At 39.9% G+C, this 23,791-nt stretch overlaps 1 protein-coding gene across 1 annotated transcript; it reads left to right on the top strand.

Moving 5' to 3' along the window:
• Window positions 1-5,401: 5,401 nt before the first annotated feature.
• LOC149063837 (cysteine dioxygenase type 1-like) lies at window positions 5,402-22,618 on the top strand. Its single transcript, XM_089255074.1, has 5 exons — window positions 5,402-5,821; window positions 14,049-14,166; window positions 15,892-16,024; window positions 16,559-16,731; window positions 22,360-22,618. Exons 1-5 carry the CDS (start codon window positions 5,574-5,576, stop codon window positions 22,405-22,407), a joined length of 720 nt encoding a protein of 239 aa, XP_089111200.1. The 5' UTR covers window positions 5,402-5,573; the 3' UTR covers window positions 22,408-22,618.
• The last annotated feature ends 1,173 nt before the right edge of the window (window positions 22,619-23,791 follow it).

Below are 23,791 nucleotides of genomic sequence, written 5' to 3'. Positions count from 1 at the left end.
GAAAGCTCAACCGAGTGCTGAGGGCTCAACTGGGAGCCCGAAATACAAAGTTCCTTTGACCGGCACCTGGGCCGAGACACGGCTGAAAAGCACACAACCCGCTGAATGAGACACCTGTTCGCGTGGCGGCGATATCCAAGAGCTGTTATGTAAATTTCCCTACTGTGCAATTTTTTGTTATTTGTAATTTTTTTTCCCTTTTATGTATTTTATTGTTGTGCATGTAACATATTTCGTGACTTATACATGCATAATAAATCACCCGACACCGCCCAGCCCCTCATCCGAGGCAATAATTAAAATTGACATTTGTCGATACGGCCGTGTACGGTATGAAATGTGCGAGCCCTCATTTCATCTTTTTATCCAGGGTGTAAGGGGGAGGGGGGGGGGGAAGGCTGCAGAGAACATATACTCAATACAGTCAAACCTCGTTAGTGCGTCACCCGGTTAACACGTCACTCCTCTTACCGGGTCACTTTTTGGAAGTCCCAATTGTTCTCCGGCAGGAATTGGCACAGCTATGGCCTACTCCGTTTAACGAGTCACTCCGCTTACCAAGTCATACTTTTGCTCCCCCCAAGAGTGACTCATTAACGAGATTTGACTGTATATGTATATACAGTCGTTTCTTCGTGGATTTCATATTCGCGGTCTCTTTCCACGTCCTAAAAACAAAAACCCTCCTAAACTGCTTTCCTAGCACTTCAGGGAATATTTCAGAAAAGACTGTTATTTAGATGTTTCTGAAAATGAAAAACTTGAAAGAAAAATTCTAAATATTGGCAATGATTAGCTTCATCACAGCGATTCTCCGTTATTACGGCATCATTCAATTATATCAAGAAAAAAGAGCTGAGCTTCGATCAGCCTTAAATTCGATTGTTGTAGTGACACCTGCTACTATTGTGTATATAACCCTGGATCCACGTCTCTTACGTAGAATATGCTGTTTTTCTTTTTGAGTTATGCAATTTATATTCTGCAAACTTGCATAATATAATTGTCATTGTTAAATCTGAAAATCCGCGAGCATTGATAGAAAAGAAGCCACACATTTCCCAATAATTTTTATGAGCAAGAGAAAAGCCTTGGACTAAGGAAACACTTTTCCTAGATTGGTTTGAATGATGTTTCCTTCCGGAAGTCAGAAGGCACTTTCACAGTAAAGACTAATATTCAAAGTTTTTTGGTATTGCAGTACTACTACATCGTAAACATTCCTCTGAGAAAATTCTAACAAATTAGAGCAAGTCGGAAAGTATTATCTGCGTGCGTGTATCATATGTGTCCCTAGCGAATTTACATGATGGCATAGTTCCTACAACAGGCGATGATGCCAACAATTGTCCACCAATTTTTCTTTCTTTCTCTCGACGTAGAAAAATTGGTCAAAGACTTGCCACATACTCTAACAAGTTTACTGAAATAAAGAAAAAACAGTGAGAGGCATTACAATGTTCGTTCAAAAACATTGCCGAGAACCACTGGACACCTCTTTCTACTTCTACCACACAAAGCAGAAACTACAAGAAGAAATACACAAGATCGAAAGATGGAATCACTTCAACAGAGCCAAATTAAGCCCCGAGAAATGTGAATCCGTCTGGTTTACAACAAGAAAATTACCAACTAATACATCTATAAAGATCAATGACTACACAATATACCCAAAGGAAGGTATTAAATATCTAGGAATATATGTGGATAATAGGTTGAATTTCAGAAAACATACATCAAACAGAATTGTGAACACAACAATAAATATCAATCAAATTGCAAAATTTTGCAATCCAAGGACAAAATTAAGTCTAAAAAAAAATAAAATCATTATATATACTGAAATTATTCGTCCATCGATACTGTATGCAGCACCAGCATGTGCATACGCATGCAAAGGTAACATGTATACCGTACAAGTTTTTCAAAATAAAACTTTAAGATTCACCGGAGCTCCCACATACTTCAAAATTACAGAGCTACACAGAGAACTTAACATAGAGTCAGTCTACAAATATGTGAAAAGAACATCTAAAAATTTCTATGACAAATTAGAAAATTCAGGTATTGAACACTTTCAAAATATCGTGGCATATAATCATGAAGAGCGACTACAACACCTAAGGCCAAAAAAATGTACTGATGATACAGTACAGGAACGAATTCTAAATACTACAGTATAACAAGGTAAGTATAGACTAAACAGAGTAAGCAGTAGAAATTGCTGAAACCATTGTAAAAAATAAAGACAGTATTTCTTGGAACGTAGGATAGGATTTCCGAACAGAATATATTGAGACTCTAGTGCAGTGATTCCCAACGTGGGCGTTAACACCCCCTTGGGGGCGATGGAAAGTTCCAGGGGGACGGTAGAAGCAACAGATATAACATAGGATCCTATGGGTTAGATTGCGTTAGCGGGAGAAAAAAATTTCTGAAGAAGGGGGCGGTGGGACAAAAAAGGTTGGGAAACTATGCTCTAGTGGTTCAATTCAGCCAGGTATCCTCAACACAGAAAAACTATGTTTAGGTAGAGATTCTGAAATATGAATATTTCATATTGAGTACAAGATGACAACATTTTTCAAGTTTTTCCTGATAGTTATTAAAAGAAACATTTCTGGAATCCACTTACTATTATATATTATTTACGTGCAGTGCAAAAATTAACAAAAATTGCTCTTAGGAGACTGCATAGAGACTTTTTATTGTAATTAATAATGTATTTTTCTTAAAATTAATATAAGATTTTACTTTTTTGAAATGCAAATTTAGCATCATAGTTCTTTTATTGCACCATATTTTTGAATTGTATTATCTAGAGTAGCAAAAAGGCTATGTATAAGCTCTTTATGGAGGCATTTTGTTGTAAATAGTAGTCAGAAAAGTTTTTTTGAAATGCATAAATGGCATTATTTTAATTTTTGGAATTTATAATTTACAATGTAAATAATGTATAGATCATGGAACCTATTTATCTTTCAAGTGTTTGCAACTATTGATATAATTTAGAATTGTATAAGAATATTACTCGCCTGGAACCTATTATACTTGCATATAATCAATATATATTTTAGAATTTGTATAAAAGTTGACAAAAAATTTTTTGAGAACAAATGAAAGAAAAGCAAAGCAAGTGCAGAATATGATAAGATTTTGACAGATAAATTGATCAAAAAAATAAAAATTAGGGGATCATGAACCCAAGATTTTCTGGAAAAATTACTATTTTTCATGAAGCAAAAGATAAAACCGATCCACAACGTGCCATGACTGAATGTGTGTGCAAAATGGCAAAACAAAATTACTAGAAATTATAATAAGAAATTCTAAATTGGTAAGATTTTTAATTCACACCTTTTTCCTGGGAGAGTCTGCAGATGGCAGTAAAAAATTTTCAAAACAAAAATATTTCTATATGAAACTATGTATTAGACTGAGGAGGATCTCCCTTAACAGTTCTCATTAGTGATCACGCCAATAGTGATCCCAATGATGAAAGAGATGTAGGCCCTTAAATATAACTTATTGGGTCTAGCGCTCTATCTACATCACTGTTCACGGTCACGGTCACAAAGCAGATATAAAAAATATGCCTAAAAAATAAAAAAAAGTTTACGGTTTCGGTTATTCGCGGATTTTCCGTATTCGCGAGAACCTCCGGAACGTAACCTTCCGCGAATACCGAGGGACGACTGTATGTATATAAATATATGTATATACATGTATGTATATGTAATGATATCATAAAGCGGCGGTTGCCGCTGTGGTGGTCGAGTGGTTATAGTGACAGACTCGCGATGCGAGGATCCGGGTTCGAACCCCACAGTGGTGGTCGGCTGAAGTTGGTTTTCTGTGGTTCCCAACTTCAAGGTGCAAATGCGAGCCGATCTCCCCGTTAAAAAGTCTCGCCACAGAGAGCAACAGTCCTACAACGATAAATCATTCAATCATAACACTTCACTCATAGTTAGAAAAACTGGTGGCAGATGGCAGCACTACACATAACAAGCATTACAGAGAAACAAAAAAAACTTCACGTCTGGTTTCACTGCACGTACACGCACATTCCCGCATGTACCGATTCGTTGGGGGTTCCACGGAGGGGGGGGGGTAGGTAGTGTGTCCATGTGTGGTAGTAGGTAGGGCCTCCAAAAAATGGCTCGGGGATCCATGATGTTCTTAAGTCAGCCACCTCGTTGGGCAATTTGCGTGTTGTGGCGTTGTATTTGTATGTCCCGACTAATTCATTGACTGGTTCACTGATTCATCATCGCCGAGCCGAAACCGCGAAGTTACGAATATGAAATTTGGTCAGTAGTTTCATTTCATGAAGTAAAGACCCACCAAGAAAAGGGTTTTTTAAATTCGATCCCTCTAAGGGGGGGGGGGAATTCAAGGGTCCTCCCTCTCTCTAAAAGGAATGTTTCAAAATTCAACATCTAAGGGGTTTATATGGGGGGCGGCGGGGTTCAAAGATTATATAGCGCAATCATCGTTGAGAATTCAAGTGTTAGAGTTTTAGTGTTAATTCAAGAACAGCAGAAGCTATAAATATGAAATTTGGTGAGTATTATACTTTATAATACAGAGAATGTCACTACGATGCTACGATGGGATTTCTGAAAATTTCACCCCTAAGAGGGTCCAAATGTTATATGGGGGGGGATAAATCATTGCGGAAAGATTTCCAGATTAGGGGTCATTCAAAGTATTACGTCAGCATCGAGGGGGGGGGGGTTTCGGATTTGCTGACTTTTGATGACAAGTGGGGGGGGCGATTTGAAGGTTGCTTACGTCATCAAACACCCCTTTTTGAAGATATGAAATATTCTAAGCTGCTGACGAAATTTTGCTGACAGGAAGGGGGGGGGGGTCAGTGTTTTGCTGACGGGGGGGAGGGGGTCAAAAGTAGCTGAAAATCTGCTTACGTAATACTTGAATGGCCCCTTACCAAAACCACGCGAACGAAGCCGTGGGTTACAGAACTAGTATATATAGATACATATTTCACCTTTTTTGTTTATTTCTATTGTATTTTTTGAAGCCCTTCCCCCCAAATGACGGGCCTGAAAATGTGAAATGTTTTTATTTAAGAAATGAGTATTCATATTTATATTCATTTCTTAAATTATAAATATATATATTTCTTATATACCGTGTGTTTTTTTAATCCAATGATATTTTCTCTATCACTACGTCAATTGGTCCGTTGTTCAAATATTTCCGAGAATCAGATGTACTTGAAAAAGAGTAGGTACACATGCATTTTCTTTTTTCAATATTTATCTTTAAAACCATTTCCCCCCCTTTTCGTTACTTCCCTAACGACTTCTGTGATTGGTTAAAGAGAGATGGGCGTGGTGACGTATATATTTGTGCGTGTTTTTGCCGCGCAGACGATAAACCGAAAGCGAGAAATACGCGTTCTGGTAAAACTCTTCATTTCGATTGTAATCTTTGGTGGAGAAGGACGTCGTCGTAGAGTTGTTCCCGACAGCCTTTTATACGTATTATACGCGAAAGTATTATATTATTACTGTTATATTAATTAATTGCAGTTTAGAGAAATCATGACTCTTCTCTTCGAATTTAACGCGAGTTTCGCCGACGAGATGAAGAGACAGGAGCAGCTGGACATGAAGAAGAGCAGCTCCCGGAAAGCGGTTCCCAACATAGCCAACTTGGACGAGCTGATCCAGGAACTCCGTGGGATCTTCGAAGATGACCGGGTCGACGTCGAGTACGTCAAGAGTGTCATGTCCTCCTACAAGAGCAACCCGAGGGATTGGAAGAAATACGCTAAGTTCGACAGGCATAGGTGAGTTAACTAAATTTCAGGAGTAATAGCGTAGATTTGATGTGATTGCATGTACGTGTTTACATTGGAACCTCCCGCGTAATGGACACTTCCACCTTAACGGACACTTCCCCGGTCCCGTGGGATAAGGCTTTCGTGTATTTCCCGTTTGCGGACACTTTCGATAGCGGACAGTAAAATGAAGCCAACTAATTTTTTTTTCCAATATAATTATTTTTGGTCATAAACCGAGATTTTCTTAATGTTCAACTAATTATGTTTAACCCCAAGCTCGTGTCAGTAAATATGGTAAATTGCCAATTAAGTAATTGAACACAACTATGGTCTAAGACAGTGACGAGTGAACTTTTTTAGGTGCGGGCCAAAAAATTAAAAAATTTGGTGGGCCGGACGTATATTCGGATTCATAATTGGAATTTTTATGCTTAGAAGCAAATCGCCGCAGATTCTTTGGAGGGACGGATAGAACCTCTAAGCGGACCGCATTTGACCCGCCGGCTATAGTTTCCCATCACTTAGTTTGGGACAAAGGTGCTCAACCTTATGGGGAGAGCGGGCCACTTCATTCGTTTGAGTAGAAAGAAGCCTACGGGACTCCGCCATAGAAATTTTCTACTAAAAAGATCTCCGTGAGTCAAAAAGGTTGAATCGCTGCTCTAGAGTTAAACAGGCCCATCTTAATAACACCATGGAGCCCCTACCAGTCTGTCATAATTGATTTTGAATGCAATACACAATTGTCGTGGAGATTGCCTCATGCTACCAGAAGGTTACATTAATCCAAATAAAACCGTGTAGACGGTTTTATGGTATTGTTTTTTCCTTAACGATCAGGGACGAGACATCTCTTCCTAACGCTAATGGAAGAAAATGCATTCCAGCTCTCTTTGTCTTTTTTCTTATCACGCGAAGGTTCATTGTTTTTTTCCCGCCCTCCCCGTTCCTTTTTTTCCACAATCGACGCTCGGTATAACGATCTCCTTCGTTTCAAGGAAACAGACGTTATATTGGGAGGTCGTTATATAGGACGTTTTGAAAAATTATAAAGTTAGCTTCTCCGGAAAATACTGTATGATGTATATTGTAGATAGACAAAATAAAAAAAATAATTTTTATTTTGTTACAGTTTTGCAATGAAAATGTATCTGGTTGGAAAAAATTACATTTGACTAAGTTAAATTATGCAGTATGTTTAATTGCATTGTAGTATATGTTTACTTTTCTACATTGTACTTACACAAATATTTCGCATGGCCATTTATAAGCCAGTCTACATTTATTCTTTACTACATGCAGCAAAATAATAAGCTCACTTGCCTGTGTATTCTCCCATTGAGAAATGTAAAAAAATAAAATTTTGCAAAAAAATAAATTGCAATTTAGAATTAGATAAAAAATCGACCACGTGCGAAATGGGAATGAGCCACCATGTGAGAAAATCCATTGGGAACGGTAAACAAAGTTTCCAGTGATGGCACTAGTTACGCGCTAGTGATAGCGTTGACTTCTACGGAAGAAGTGCCGTAGAAGTCTTTAACCCATTTATGTTTCACATATACTCTTTCAAGGTGAGCGCACTCAAAGACCGATTTTGACCATTTCTTTGCAAAAAACGTAGAAAGGAGGGGGGATGAACTGAGTTTTGATCGTTGTAATGGATTGAATGATATGTACCTGTTGTTATACTGGATAAAAACTAATTGGAATAAAAATATTTTTGACCGTATATCCAAATAATTGGGTGCGCTCTTTGGGCAATTTGCCTGTTGTGGCCTTTGTATTTGCAATTGGTCGTACTGGTCGTTATAACGAGCGTTGACTGTATACGAGTGAAGAAAATAACACATAGAGGAGGGTGAAGAATGTTTTTTACTACAAAAGAGTATTCTTCTACGCTCATCTTTTCCCCTTTCTATTTCTAACATGCGAACAAGCAAACCAGTTTTTCAGACTTATGACTTATGGCAAACAGATTGTCCAAATTCGTTGCCAAAAGCCTGTACGTGAAGGGGGGGGGGGTCAAGGGTTATTTACAATTCAGCGTATAACCAAGGCTTTTCTTCTTATTCCTCCTCCCAGCTCTAAGAGCATCAGGGGTCCCCGGGCCAAGTGATTTTTCTGAGGCCCTACCCGGCAAATTCTCGAAAAATTCAACCACTTCTGTTTTTTTTCTGAGGCCCCCCTCTTCTCTGCATGCGTTACTGCCTGCTTCCCTGTACAACCAATAATAAGCTGAATGTAGCTTAAACAGTTTTCCCATTAGCTAATCTATCCTAGGCTTACGAAATAGAGCTTGTTGTAGCGGAAGAGAAAACGCAAAAATTTCCTCTTAAACAAGAAGTAGGAGGTTAAGGAACGAGTTATAGCCTATCTTATCCGTATTGATAAACCCCATCACTTATCCATTGCGGATAGATAAGGTGTTTTCACTCACTCAGACAAACAAATTCTTCAGAATAAATCGCGCGATATTTTCATTTCTGTTCGATGAAGATCTCTTAAGGAGGATTCGATAACCGCACTTCAATCAAAAATATGTTCGAGATAAGCAGGTTTCGAAATTGTAATAATACCACCCCTATAATGATTCTTCACACGTTATCTTCCGATACGGTACTTATGATCGATATAATCAACGTGAGGAGGTTTTGTTGGCTAAGTTTTGAAGTAGCTTATGGAAGATTCTTATGTGGTGGACAATCGGGGTCACGTCTTATCATCATTATTATTAAGAAACATCGGATATCGTTTCTTGATAAGTATCGTCACCTGGTGGTAAAAAAACGCAAGAAAACACTCATATTCGAGAATTTTCGGATTTGATCCCAAAAAACGAGAAGTAAACACGTGGCCGATCGCTTCTGTTCCGTGTGTGTTGTTGGTTTAATGACTCTTCGAGAAGTTATTTTTTGGTAATTGATGTCAATTTTCTGACATCATGTGTAAGTGATCTTAATGATGATGAAGAACTGAGTTCCGTAACCATTCGTAGAAGTAAGGTATATTTTCTGTCGGAGGGGGGGGGGGGAAGCAAACCTTTTAGATTATGGTGCGCCCCCCCCCCCACTGTAGAATTCTATTTTATAATCGTCCAAGAGGGCAACTGCCCCTCTTGCCTCACTCACTAGTTCTGGCCCTAGTCTGTACGAGGGGGGGGGGAACCCTGAAACTTTATTATGGAAATTTTCACTAATTTAGGGACCGAAGATAAGGTAATAAAAAAAAGACCGAAGATAAAAACTCGGGACCTTTAGGGTCTCGCCGTTCTATCCATTAAGAGAAAACGCTACGGCAGAGATCTTCAACCTTTTTCAAGTCGCGAGCACTGGCTGTACCCATTATCAAAAGAAGAGCACTCTTACGCCAAGTTTGCCCATACGTATGCATGAAAAATCAGGATGATTTTAATCCTTGAATGTAATTTGAACAAGGTATTTGATTGGGACGTTGATCAAATGCCCGCGAGCACGAAATTGGACACGAGCATCGAGCAACAGGTTGAAGATGCCTGCGTTACGGGGATGTGATGATCACAAGTACGATTGTCCGGAGATCTTTCTCAAAGGAGGAATCAATAAGTTGTCGATATTGTCGAAGTCATGGCTTATCATTGACAATCACCCGTTTGTTGTCTCACCTTCAATTCGGAATTGAAAAGGAAAGATTTGTTGAGATATAGTCCTCCGACCACGAGATGAATTTTCGCTGCGTCATGTCACGTCACGTCGGATGATTTTATTCAATTTTTTTTTTTTTTTTGGTAAAACGATTGCACATCGAGAAAAGTTCATCAGTGACTGAGCTTTCACGATTGGCATGTCCTTGTAGGGTGAAATAGAATCGTTTGACGTGACATGACGTGCCGTAGCCAAATCTCTTCTCGTGGTAGGAGGACTATATCCCTTTCATACCCGAGCATTCATTATTTGGAATTTTGAAAAATTTTTTGCATTTTTGTTACTCAAAAATGCATTAAAAAGACAAATATCAGCAAGTCTTAATTTTTACATTTTTTTTTTCTGAGAAGAAATAATTCACCATTTTTTTAGCCAAGATGATGAACAGGGTATATTCACATAAAACTTTTTCCAGAATTTTATATTGCTAAATTTTATATAATAAATCACACTTTTCCCGGAGACACTTTCTCCTGGAAGCAATCTTAAAAACCCCCGAAAGTTCAACTTTAAGTGCTTCCCTCTGATGAAAAAGCCCCCCATTGTTCATATTCCCCATACTCAAAACTTATACAGTCCTTTAAGTCAGGGCGTAACTTCCTGAGGTCAAAAGAAAAAAATTCCACTGTGAGAAAAAGCAACCCACACATTTGTGGCTCCAGGGTCTGAAAGGGATTAGGGATATATACACCTGTTTACGATCGGATCAAGATCTAAGTTTTTACTGAACGAAATTGCAAGATTCAGCCAATAAATTAGTCGATGGATAGAGTCAAAACGAAATTGAGCCGAATCAATTTTCTCAGGCTACTCTTCTTGACGACATGAATGAGGATTCTCAACCTATTCCTTGAGAGCACTGTGGTGATCACTGATCACGAGCTTTGATTCTGGGGGTTGAAATAAATTAAAATTTTTAACTGGTTAATCAGAAAATTTTAATGGATTAATCGGCTGATTAATTGAATTTTAATTGGACATTTTTAAACGCTAACCATTCATAACAAACGTAGTATTGGTGACTAATATTACAGTAATACCCCCCCCCCTTAACGGTCATCCCTCTTTTGCGGCCAAATAATAATTTCCCATTGTATTACAAAAGCATGCATTTCAAACCCCTGATTAACGGTCTCCTTTCTTTTGCGGGCGAATTTTTTTTGTCCGGTGGTGTCCGCAAAAGAGAGGTTTTACTGTAATATTAATTGATATGAATTATTAGTTTAGATATGAATTCACTTGAAATTGTTGAAATATATTTTTATAGCATGTGTTGAAATATGTTTTTATTGCATCGGTTGAAAAATATATAAAAATAAATTTCATTCATTTAAAGCACCTGTTTTCTGGATGTGATCAAATATAGGAATAGATTAAGAAATTCTTCGTTATTTAATCTATTCCTAGACATAGAAATTGCTTCATGTCACCCGCATGAAGCAATCCGATATTCTGAACATATTTTGTCATAACCCTGGGATTTTTCTTGACTCAGATTTGTTTTTGTTTTTTTAGATAATCGATTATTTTAAGTTAGTCACTGATTTCAAAACGACTTTTTATCTTCACGGTGTTGCTTGTTTCCTTTAGAAATTGAAGAAAATGGCTAAGATAGGGGGTTTTGCTCCCAAATGGTAATGGGAGGGGGGGGGGGACATGTTTCCGGAATACCAAAACTGATGTTCACAGTGGAGACACAATATATTTTGAGTTTAACTTTTAAAACTATAACCGAACTCAATATAGAACTGAAATCCTCCCCAATTTTCGTTCAATTTCTTATGAATTCAGTACGGTTGTAAATTCAATACGGTTACAGGTAGGTCGATTACCCATGTTACTATACTTAACTGTTTCGATAGATACCGACAGCCAAGCCCATATTTCATAGCAGCTCAGCACTATAAATTTCAGAACCTGATTATTTCACAATTCATTTATTCTTTAAATCTCTTCCCGAAGCACCAAGAGACCACAGTTCGGGAGCCCCTGCTCTAGTTTAAAAACTACGTATTTGACGAAGACGGGGTGATTGGACATTGATAATGGCATCGTAGTTTTGTTTATGGACGAGATCACAAGGCACTATGATCATTTCCCTGTCCCGGTTATTATACAGATATTAACACGGTTGATTAATCTGTGAAAAACAAGGAAACAGCGTATGCACAAGCAGAAAACTGTGTCACAGGAGCCGCTTCTTATCATACGATTTAGACGCTCCAAGTAAACATTTTTACTGTAGCTGTCTGGACCTTCCACTGGTAATGCAGATGCTACTACAGTAATAGGAAACGAGTGAACTCTTAACATAAACACACTCTTTTTTTTCGATGGGTTTCCCCTCGTAAATAAAAAAAACTCAGGGAACAAAAAAAAACGGAACAACTCAGCCACGATAGCGGGAGTCCAAGGTCTCTCCGAGTCCAGTTAATCGTTTTATTTAGTCAACGACATCTTGTTAAGCAACCGTTTTCTTCTTCTCTTTAAGGGGGTTGGTGCACGCAAATTTTAAATTTTTAAATATGTACTATGAAATTTTCTGCGTCTAACTGTGCAAATTTTTGTTCCACCTGTACTAAAAATATTTTTAAAATATTTTAATATAAACTGCTGGCAGGCATTACACATGCTAATGTTTTTCACTAAAATGATTTTTTTTCTCAAAACTAAGTTTTTTGTTAGATAAGGAAAAATTTTCCAAACACCACTCATTCAAATGTCTTGAAACTTCGTGTGTCTCTCAACACTATTGTGTTACATTCTTTAACATGAGGATTTTTTATTAAAATTATTTTAAAAAATCATATAGCACAAAATATGGGTAAATTTCGATGATTTTTTGAAAAAGTTGCATGTTGTTAAAGCTGTTGTTCAAGAAAGAAAAAAAACCAACAATTAAAATCCTAAAAGCTCGTGTTAAAGTGTGTGACACCATAATGTTGAGAGACACACCAAGTTTCAAGACATTTGAATGAGTGTGGTGTTAGAGATAACTTTACTTATCTGACGAAAAACTTAGTTTTGAGAAAAAAACGTTTTAGTGAAAAACATCAGCACATCATGCGCAATGCCTGCCAGCAGTTTATTATAAAATATTTTTAGTGCAGGTAGACCAAAAATTTGGACAGTTAGACGCAGAAAAATTTCATAGTATTGAAAAATTTGAAAAACTGTTTTTTGGAAAATTTGCGTGCACCAACCCCCCCTAAATATTCAAATACAGACCATTTTGAGTAACAACATCGAAAATGCCCGGTTCCGAATCAGTTCTGCCTGGTTACGGGGAATCATAACCAGCTATTGTAACCTTTGGTTAGGAGACGATGGGGAGAAAAAAATAAAAACCGCCAAAATTAAGGATTATGGACAGGTTACACCAAGGATTCTGAACCTATGGGTCACGACACAAACCCGATTCGCAGGGGGCTTTTAAGATGGTTCGTACAGATTAACACTAACAGTCGAAGGGTTTCTAAGTTTTCTTACTTTCAAACCGAGCACAACTCCGGTCTATTGCCATGGGCAATTTACAACAGAGTGAGTTGTGCCGAAAGTGTGAGTGTGTGTATATAGTATTGTGCGAGTTTTTAGTGCTGCTATCTATATTTCGAATTGTGAGTGAAGGGTTGTGATTGAATCTATGCATCGTTGTAAGCCTGTTACTCTCTGTGGTGAGACATTTTTTACTAGGAGGGTTCGCATTCGCGCCTCGAAGTTGGGAATCACAGAAAACCAACTTCAGCCGACCACCACTGTGGCACCGGTGGGGTTTGAATTCAGGACCTCGCGATGCGAGTCCGTCACTTGACCACCACAGCGGTGGATTTCTGAGCTATGGGTCACTAACCAAACTTGATTTGTAGGGGCTTCCGAGACGAGTCGTACGAATCCACTTACAGCCAGGTGCTATGGACCACAAGGGGCTTCCTTGAGGAGTCATGCAAATCCATTTCCAGTCTTGCTATAAATGCGCGTTTCACTAATTTTGGAAAACAAACAGTCCCATGGGTTGCGGCTGAATAAGATCAAGAACCCCTACAGTATCATCTTTGACTTGGCGACGATGGGGGAGAGGAAATTGGCGCCAAAATTAAGAATTTTGGACGGATTACACCGTGTATTAGTCAATCCGTTGACGTAAGTCAGACCGGAAAATTTTCCTTCCTTTTATCCGCGCTGATGTTGTCTTGTTTGGGATTTGGTTTCGATTTCTTTGCGGTTATTTACTCATGCTGGGGGAATTCGAGTGTCGTCCTTGTCCGTCCTCCTCGTTATCCGGAAGGATTTTCGCTGTTGTTTACTTTGGGCCAAATGGCTGTTGGGAAATGTAAATATTTTCGAAATTTCTTATAATAAATATGTGCTAGTATGTATATTGATGCTCAGATGATGTATGAAGGTGTGTCCTTGAAACTTGAATCCGTTCACGAGTGAAGTTGTTTTGAATGAGAAAATGTTTATTGAATAACTAGGAATAACTAAACATTTTCAATGAAATTGTGTAATTTCGTTTCAAGGTTGTAAAGTATTTCTCATTCATCATTCAGGTACACTCGTAACCTGGTAGATTCCGGCAACGGCAAGTACAATCTGATGGTCCTAGCCTGGGCTGAAGCTCAGGGAAGCAGTATTCACGATCACGCCAACTCACATTGTTTCATGAAGGTCAGTATCTGCCAATTACAACCAAATTGTGAAATACCGAAGCATTTTAACAGAACTTCCATAATTTTGGGGCTCCATATTTAAACAATGAAAATTCGCTTACTTTACTAACCAAACATCATTGTCCTCCCATTGTGGGTTCTTTAATGCTTGCTTTACCTCGTGTCAAAGTCTAGCTCTGTGAAACGTTATATACACGTTTAAAAAAAAGTAGAATGTCCCAGAAATTTACGAGCGCAGTTCATGAAATGCTCAATTTATAGAGAAAGTTATTAAATTTGTAAAAAGCCCAAATTTACAGCATAGCTTTACCTAGCATTTCTGTCTTGTAAGGGGTTTTTGAGCATATCTGTGGCTAATAATTTGTTTAAAATAAATCGAATGCATCCTGAATTCCCAAATTAATTTTTTCCCTCCTTGTTTTAAAGAATTAGAATTCCTAAATCTTACTTCAAAAAATTAGATTATCTGACGGAAAATGGATTATCACATGAATATTTTCATGCAAATTTAAATGAAACATGATTGAATTTGTGGTTTCTGTCTTCCCTGGTTATGTATGTAAACCTAGAAATGATTAAATCTTCGCACATTACGGGTATAAAAACAGGACATTTTTGCAAACCCAAAACTACGTGTGCATTTGCTTGGACAGTATGAGAAAACGCGTGCGATATCGTACGAGTACATTATTGTACAAGGTTTGTTAAAGCACTTTTACAAACCTTGGTGGATCAAAGTTTTGGTTGTGCTTTTTGCGATATGACTTTATACAACTTTCTATAATTGCTTATCATTGGTGTCCGTTGCACTTTAATTTTCCACTTGATTCGCTTGATTTTTCGATTTATATAATTTTCATTACGATACGTTATCTTCGATATCTCAATGAATTCTGGTTTTGCCGGAGATGCCCGGGTCCTCCGGGTGGTGGTGGTGGGGGCCAAAGTGCAAGAAACAACTTGCGACAGAGCCTGGGTGTCTCGCTGGTTTTACAGTACGTTGCACTGTAGCCCAGACCATGTTTGAAAAAACATCCTCCATCAGCAATTCTGGAGGATGTTCTTAATCTTCTTCCTCCGTTTCTCCGTACTGAATAATGAACCCGGTAGACACAACACGAATTCACTCAACTTCATTTAAATTTGCATGAAAATATGTGATAATCCGTTTTTAGTCAGATGTTCTAAACGACAAAGTAATTCGGCATTTTAGAACACATTCAGTCTACTTTATGCAAATTTTTCGCCACATGCTGTGATAATATAATATTCTAAAACCATATTATATGTTCTTAGAACAGAGTGGTTCTCAAACCTTTGTCTTCCTTGTGACTTCCTTGCTCCTAATACACATGTACAGAATAGTCGGACTCCGTGATAATGAATAAGCACACATTTACTAAGGACAACTCATCGTGGCTCCCCTGACAATAGTTGGTGGCGTCCCGAAGAGCCACGGTGCACTCTTTGAGAACCACTGTCTTAATAGATGGAAATGCAAATTACAGCCATGCTGTGAATTTGGGTTTCCTAACTTCAGCATTACTACGCTGATGCACTACGTATGCACTACGCTCGTTAATTTCTGAGACATTATAATTTTTTTCAAACAAACGCGCACAATTATGTAATTAGGAATTTACTTCTATAAATAATGGTTCACAAATTGAGAAAATAGTTAGTGTCTGGAATTTCAAATATTAATTTCTGACTCTCGTTGCAGGTCTTGTCAGGAAGTCTCCGGGAAGTGAGGTTCGATTGGCCAACCGAAGAACAGACTGGCGGATCAGTGGCGAGAGAGATGATTCCCATCGGTGAAAAGCTCCTCGAAACTAATGACGTGGCTTACATCAATGGTGAGATATCTTGAATCTGGTATCTAAGATGTGCTGCTTTATTTCATTATTACATAATAGCAACAATCAAAAACACGCATACAGTATATCCGTGGTAGTTTTCGGAGGACTTGAAACTGGCCGAATTCCAAGGGCAGAGCCCGAGATAAATTTTAATCGAATGGAATGAGCGTAATATAAGCAAATCGGCTCATGAATTGCGTCATCTTTGTTTGTCTCCTTTTTTTTTTTAATATCGCTTTCCCGTGGAATGCACTGCCTCGGGGTATAGATATAATTTTTCACAGCTGAAGGCACTAATTACATATATTTGGGGTCTTGAGGAAGAGTCGTTCCCTATCAATGCCCTATTTAACTCTCATGGTTCCCATAAACAGAGAGGAGAAGATGATAATGGCTTATCATTTTCTCTCCACTAATGGTCTGATACTTGGGGGCCACCACTCAACTCTGTTTCGAAATAATCGATAGGAGCAATATTTCCTGTTTAAAAATTGTGTAGTTATATGCTTATATTTCTCTGTACACATGCAGATTCGATAGGACTGCACAGGATGGAGAACCAAAGCCACACGGAACCCGCTGTGAGCCTCCACCTGTATTGTCCTCCGTTCGAGTCGGTGCTTCTGTTCGACCAGAGGACCGGACACACGTCCAGGGGTAAGGTCACCTTCTGGAGCGAGTACGGAAAGAAAAAGACGTCGGTGGTGAGTATATAATTCTGTACAGTATCTCGCTTACCTTAACCCAGGGCTGCACAGATCCCAGGCGCCAGGTCGGAAATCGGTATTGGCGCCTAATTTTTAAATGTCGTTGCTAAATTGGAATCTGAGGGTGACACAAAATTTTCTGATTTCATTACGCTACATCCTTTAACATGGGAAAAGAAAACATTTATCTAGGACAAGTTTCTCTTGAGCAAAATACCATGCTTGGCTCCTAAGAAATTGGGCTGGTGACTAAATATTTTTTTCGATTTTCCAAGCCCTGCCTTAGCCTACATGTGAATTTCAAGTGGGGTGGTAGAACGGAAGGGTAGCGTACGTATTTAGCAACCGTATAGTTATCGTTCAGGGCTGGAATCCCGCGTAGGGTATGAAGAGTGGGTAAGGGACGGGACGGGGGCAGCTAATTAGATTTGATGCAATTTTCTTCTAGAATGAGTATGTAAATTTGTATACAGGTTCTCCCAGCACGGAGGGGAGAGGGGCTAATGCTGCTAAAATGGTCCTGCATAGAACCAGGGTCATCTTAAAATATGTACTTATCCAGGCAGAGCCCTGATGTCAATAGGGCGTCCTACATGATGAGATATGGTACAATGTTTTGTGAGAGTTAGTAAATATGTGAGCTATTGTTTCCAGCTAAAGTAAGGGACTCCAGAACATCTTTTTTTCCCGAGGGCCCATGCAGGTGAGATGGCTCTACATAGAATCCCCCGTATGAAAACCCTCATTGAATCAGGGGTCGACCTTTCTGATGCGATTTTTCTTAAACATCGATTTGCTCAAAAAAATCAATTCAATAATAAGGAGGTTCTCTTTCCTGGGAGGGGTGTATAAGACAAGGAGGTCACGAGAAAAATATATGATCCAAAGGACAATCGCCTCACCCCCTTCCCTTCACTATACACACACCCTCGATGATCCCCACCCCGTTGGAAGAACCTGTATCCGATAATGAAGGCGACTAAAGATATTGAATGCTAAATATGAATAAAAGCACGCTATAGACGATTGTAGGCTATAGAACAGAAGTCTTCAACCTTTTTCTAGTTGCGAGCACTGCCTGTACCCACCATCAAAAGAAGAGCACCCCTATGCTTAGTTTGACGTGCGCATTGGCGTACGCAAAGGGGGGTTTTGGGGTTCTAACCCCCCTCCCCCAAGTCCATCAGTGTTATTTCGCAGGAAAAAACGTAAATTCCCCCCCCCCCCCGAGAAAATTCTGCGTACGCCTATGGACGTATACATGAAATTGGGATGATTTTCATCTTTGAATGAAATTTGTACAAGGTGTTAATTTTGGACGCTGATCAAGTGCTCGCGAACACGAAACCATATACCAGCATCGAGCAATTCAGGATGTGAAACCGTGGTGTTCGCGAGAAACAAGTTGAAGATGCCTGCTCTAGATAAACCTCTTTCCGCCAAAAAAAAGTCCAGTAAACTCATATTTCGATTCATACCCATGATAAGGGAAATGAAAAAGACAAAATCAGTCGCCAAGGACCTGGAATCGCGTCGATTTCGCACGTGGACGTTTGACATTTGAATCATGGGGGAAATAAATAATCCACCTGCTCGTTAAATGTGTTTGCACACGGCCCTCTGCAAATTTCGTTGACGTTATTGGACTTAGAATACTCGAATATTGTTAGCTACGAAAATAAAACAGAAGGTATTAAAGGCCGTACCGTGAGCAATAACAAGGGGAAGATTGAACATCTTAGTCCCTAGAATGTTGCCTTTTTTTACACATAATTGACTTAACTTGGGGAAGTTGGGGGGGGGGGAATCCCCTCTAAGCATCGCTCCCACGTGGTTACGGCCCTGATAAGTATTCTAAAATAGAGAAGATATAACTCTCGTGCATACGAATGAGAAGGATTTTCTCAAGGGAAAGAAGGGGCTGCATCATTGTGGTGGTGGAGGGGGGGGTGCGTACACCAGTGACTGTGTGTAATAAGATTCGGTACTCTTCCGTTATAACCAATACCAATTGGCTCCTTTTTTGTATTGGCGAATTTTCTCTGCGTCATGCATCATCATGATGGATTAATTATTAGCCCCGTCATCATGATGGAGTCAGCAGTAATAGTAGAAGTAGAGTATGTATGTAGGTACTGCATGCGCAAGTGTAAAATAAGCCTAATTGTGCCGATGTGTTGTTGAAAATGCGAGATATAGTCGAATATACAACGTCTTCGGAAATCGTTACATCAAACTGGTGAACAAAACTGGTAGTGGGCCACTACGTCGTACAAATAACAACCACGGTGGCCCCAAACATGTGTTCGACAACAGCAAAATAATGTTGTTATCGTCAGTTTCCCAATACGTCCTAAAGAATAAACAAACAAATTATGGAATCAAGGACAGAGGTCTCTCTCTCTCCAAACAACGATCAATTATAATAAAATTGCGGGGTAAAAGTTCAGTCCGGTCCATAAAATCCGGGCCAAGTGTGTGTGTGTGTCTACGTCACGTCACGAGTCCAATAAGAACTTTCTGGCGATATTCATAACCATGTTGAAGGCTTTATTTATCGAGAATCGAGGAAGTTTGAACTCGCCTTCCTTAATATATAAATGATTTTATTATTACTTTTTTTCTTATTTATTTGGAAGTTCTTTCGGTTTCGGTCTTTGTGGAGAGACTTATTTTCTTTATCAAATAGAAAATATCTGATAAGTTTTTTTCGAGTGGTAAAGTGTCTGTCAACAAGGGCCGGAAGAAAAATGGCGGCGATATTATAATCGTCTTTTTTTAGAATCGACGAGAGACTGTGTTTTTGCTTCTTTGGGTGGTTTGCTAGATCAGTCAATTTATGGGAGGGGGGGGGGGGAATCGATCGCAGTGACATGGATAACACGAGTCGAGCTAGTCTGACCCTGGGCCATCATTATGATTCGGTAGTCGGAAATGCCTCCTCGCCCCCCCCCCCACAAACATAACCTACTTAGATGTGGAAAGATGAACATACGCGCGGTTTCATCTTAACAGCAACATGGGTCTATGGGGGCTGGAGGTATAGTGTGACTACGGAAAGATAGCCTCTGACTTTTTATGATCTTCATGACTAAAAGTGAGGGCTCATTCTTTAGTAGGGAAAGTTGGGGAGGGAGGGGGGGGGGGAACTTTTCGGCAGCAACCCGGAGGATGTTTATTTTCCTACCCCCCCCCCCATTTCTCCCTACTGAAGAAAATGAGACTAATATGATAAATATGATATTAGAATTCTATAATAAGACTAAATGAGCCCTCTTTCTCTCTCCTAGTCATAAAGCCCATACAAGGTCAGATGACATCTTTCCATGGTCACAGTATATCGGGGCCTACCAATTCACATACTCTCAGAAGCCATATGAGATATGATTCTCAGGCCACCGTGCACCTAAGGCCAGGCCTCATTTCCGAATGGGCAAGTGCGGGCACGTGATATTCAAACAACTTATGCAGCGCATTCACACACATTGACCTGTCGAACATTGGCCCTTATCACAAGGCAGTGTAAATAGCGCTTAAGCCCTTGATCTATGTCATGCGTGCCCTAAATCTGGACCTCGGATGCTACTCTTTGTTCTTCAGTTCCCCCACCCCCCACCTTCCAACAGCCCTCGGTATGGCCCATCCCTGGTTATTAACAGGTATTTGACGTACCTGAAATATCTCATATGGCTTCCGAGAGTATGTGAATTGGTAGGCCCCGATATTGTGTGACTGTGACCATGGAAAGATTTCCTCTGACCTTGTATGGGCTTCATTCCTGCTAGCTTTTCAATCATTTCTTCTTTTGGATAGCCTCGCCAAATAATGCTTTAGTCTGATAAGAGAAGAGAAATTTTAGTCAAATTGACGCATTTTTTTGTGTGGATGTATGAGATACGTCTCTCTTGTTTCCTCCCCCCTCCAGTACATCTAGTATATCTCCCATCCCCCGTCAAGTACATCTACGCGTATGGACATTATTTGCCAATCTAGGCTATATGTTCTTAACCCCCGCTGTCTGTGAATACGCCTCTGTCTCCAAGTCACTATTTCGGTAACTCATATGCTTGCACACTTTTTTGGTCACTCATTTTGTCGCTTACTCACCTGGTCAGGACCGTGGCATGCCTTCTCAGGGCCCCGGGGCAGACTTTTTCTTGGGGGGGGGGGGAGCCTTTGAAAGGGTTATTATTATACAATGTGTATTTTTGTGTAGGAGGGGGGGTTCATTTAGCTTGGGTCTTCGGGGAAGCGCCCGGTTGCCCCAGCCTAGTTACGACCCTGGACCCGGTCCTTTTCGCGCTCTCTAGGTTACTCTTCACACACAAGATATACAGAAGACTGGATATTGTGAAGATATTTATTATTTGAGATGTTAATTATTTTAAGGAAGGGAAAAACTCATCACTGTCTCTACCGGGAGTCGAACCCGGGTCCCTCGATTGCCGGACGAGTGCTCTGGTATCCATGAGCTATTAGCGGATCGGTTCACCGTCCATTGCACGGTTCCATTCGGCACATATACGCTCTAGCGAAGGAAAGTCTCTATCTCCTCTGTAGCTTAGTGGTCAGAGCACTCGTCCGGCAGTCGAGGGACCCGGGTTCGATTCCCGGTAGAGGCAGTGGTGAGTTTTTTCCTTCCTTAAAAAATTAACATCTAAAATAATAAATATCTTCACAACATCCAGTCTTCTGTATATCATGTATTAACAAATGGAGAGCGACATTCATGTCATACTCTTCACATGCTTGCACACTTTTTTGGCCTCTCGCCGACCTAGTCCCTCGCTTTCTAGGTCACTCCCCCCGACACTTAAACGCATTCTAGGTTATTCTTTTGGTCACTCACATGCATGCACACTTTCTTGGTCGCTCGCTGGCCTGTTCCTTCACTCTATAGGTCACTCATACGCTTACAAACTGTCTAGGTTCTTGGTTTTTCTTTTGGTCGTTTACTGACTTGGTCCCTTGCTTTCTAGGTCACTCACATGCTTTTAAACTTTGTAGGTCACTCTTTTGGTCACCCACATGCTTTCAAATTCTACAGATTGTAGAGTTTGAACTCCTGTTTCGCGCGTCACTCACTAACCTAGTCCCCAGGCAGAGGCGTGTTTGTGGTTTTACCGCCTGTGAGCTATAGAAAATTTTTTCCACACTTCTTCCACATTCTAGTAATTTTCTTGACCATTCATTCCTCAAATTTGTTGTCTTGAGCCGCCCCGCCCCCCTCCCCCAACGCTGTAAATACTTCTGTGAATAATGATCACACAGCTTTCGTGTCCTGTATCGATTACGAGATTGATACGACTTGAATCACTGTGAACTAGGGAAGTCTTAAGTGTTTTAGACCTGTTGGTGCTCGACCTGAGATTTATGTAAGAGATTATGATTTCCTGCATTATTCTGAGGTGTTTGGTTCAGTTCTACTTTGCTACAAAATACTGTGGATGCGCTAATCAACGACATTCGTTGGCTCCGATGCCATATGCCGTCAACATGATCATAGAAATAATTGGCAGTGCCACCTGGTGTTATGGGAGTGAAGTGTCTATTTTTCTTCATAATCGATTGATTATATTACTGTTATTAATTACTGTTTGCTTTTCTTTCTTTTTTTTAACGCAGGGGACTGGAGAAGAGCGTCTCGAAGATGACGAGTACGAGAACAATTAAATGGTGACGTTGACGCCATTTTGGTGCCATTTGGTGCGAAGAAACAAAGGACGGAAAAGAAAGTGCCTAACAGCGAGCTCTTACGAAAGCCCTTACGAAAAGAATTGCATTCTACATTTGCTGTTGTTATTGTTAACTGTCGTCCAAAGAATAGAGTTTTGGTGAAATGTGTAATTTTATGTTGAAATATATCTACATTTTTTTCCCTGGACCTGCAGTTGTAGCTTAATAATAGTAATCGTTATGTTTGGGAACGATAGTTCCAATGTAGTTAATTTAGTAGTTGCCCACCTGCGGTCCTGGAATAAAGAAGCCGCAGCTCAGAGGGAGAACATTGCTCAAAAGCTCTGAAATATTTGGGGAAGGACTCGTGATACATCCCTATGGGTCACAGAGTGAGGGAGGGGAAGTATGGGTGCTCAACGATAATTAGATCTGGAATGGTTCTTCAACGTATGTGAAGTAGCGGGTTAGTATTACCTAGTGGCCAGTAAGATATCCAAGATATAAAGCCTCAGAATATTATTTTGCCCAGGGCTGCTGTTGGGACGTCTTTGGAGGGAGAGAGAGAGAGAGGGTGACAGGACTAGCCTGGAGGTTCGATGATGGACCGGACTAGCCTGGAGGTTCGATGATGGACCGGACTTTATTTTTGTACATTGTAAACTTACTCAGGAATCAATTTAGTTAATAGGAAGGGTTTCACTCCTTGATGGGGGAGGGGGGGCAGAATGTCGACGAGAAGAAAATGACATTTTTAGAACGGGGGGTGGGGGGATATATATAGTATAGGTTATGTTACAAACGCTATTCTGATTCAAGATGGCTTTGCTTTCGACTTTCATTTGAAAAATAAATTGTACCTGCAGTTTCCCCTAGAAATTGGTTGGGGAGTTTAACATCCCCACCCACCTAATTTGATGATCATAAAGTCGACCTCCAGTCCGGGGCGGCTCCAAAAAGAAATCTCGGGAACTATTTTTTGCCCCCTCTGACCACGTTTTTTTTTTTTGTTCGACTAAGTTTTTTTTGCCCTTTCAACTCTGATTTGGCGCCTTTCCTATGGCGGCGCCTTGTGCGGTTGCACAGTTCAAGAACCGCTCTTGTCCCAGTACGTCCTCCAATCCCCTTACAAACGGGACGTCTAGAAACTTTTTGACTCCCCGACTCATTTGAATGTATTCAGCGCCCACAAGATGACGGGATCGGCTCTATAATTTTTTTTTTCAATTTCCTGCCCCTTATATATTTACTAAAGCCGGGTTTTCCTAGGAATTGGTTTTTTTGCGCCGAATTAGACCATTTTGCGCCAACAGAAAGGTGTTACATAATGACGCTACGCGTTTATGTTTTCCTAGCGGGGCCCATCAGATCAGCTATATTA

Source organism: Pholcus phalangioides, unplaced genomic scaffold, assembly GCF_987345545.1.
Source record: "Pholcus phalangioides strain wild (caught in Gottingen) unplaced genomic scaffold, Ppha-v1.0 ptg000042l_1, whole genome shotgun sequence".
Taxonomy (NCBI): Eukaryota; Metazoa; Arthropoda; class Arachnida; order Araneae; family Pholcidae; genus Pholcus; species Pholcus phalangioides.
Note: the sequence above shows the minus strand (reverse complement) of the source record. Positions and strands in the feature narration are given on the sequence as shown.

Coding starts and splice junctions, on each gene's coding strand:
- LOC149063837 (XM_089255074.1), top strand. CDS start 5,574: ATGACTCTTCTCTTCGAATTTAACGCGAGTTTCGCCGACGAGATGAAG. Junction 14,167..15,891: donor ACTCACATTGTTTCATGAAG/GTCAGTATCTGC, acceptor CTCTCGTTGCAG/GTCTTGTCAGGAAGTCTCCG. Junction 16,732..22,359: donor GAAAGAAAAAGACGTCGGTG/GTGAGTATATAA, acceptor TTTTTAACGCAG/GGGACTGGAGAAGAGCGTCT.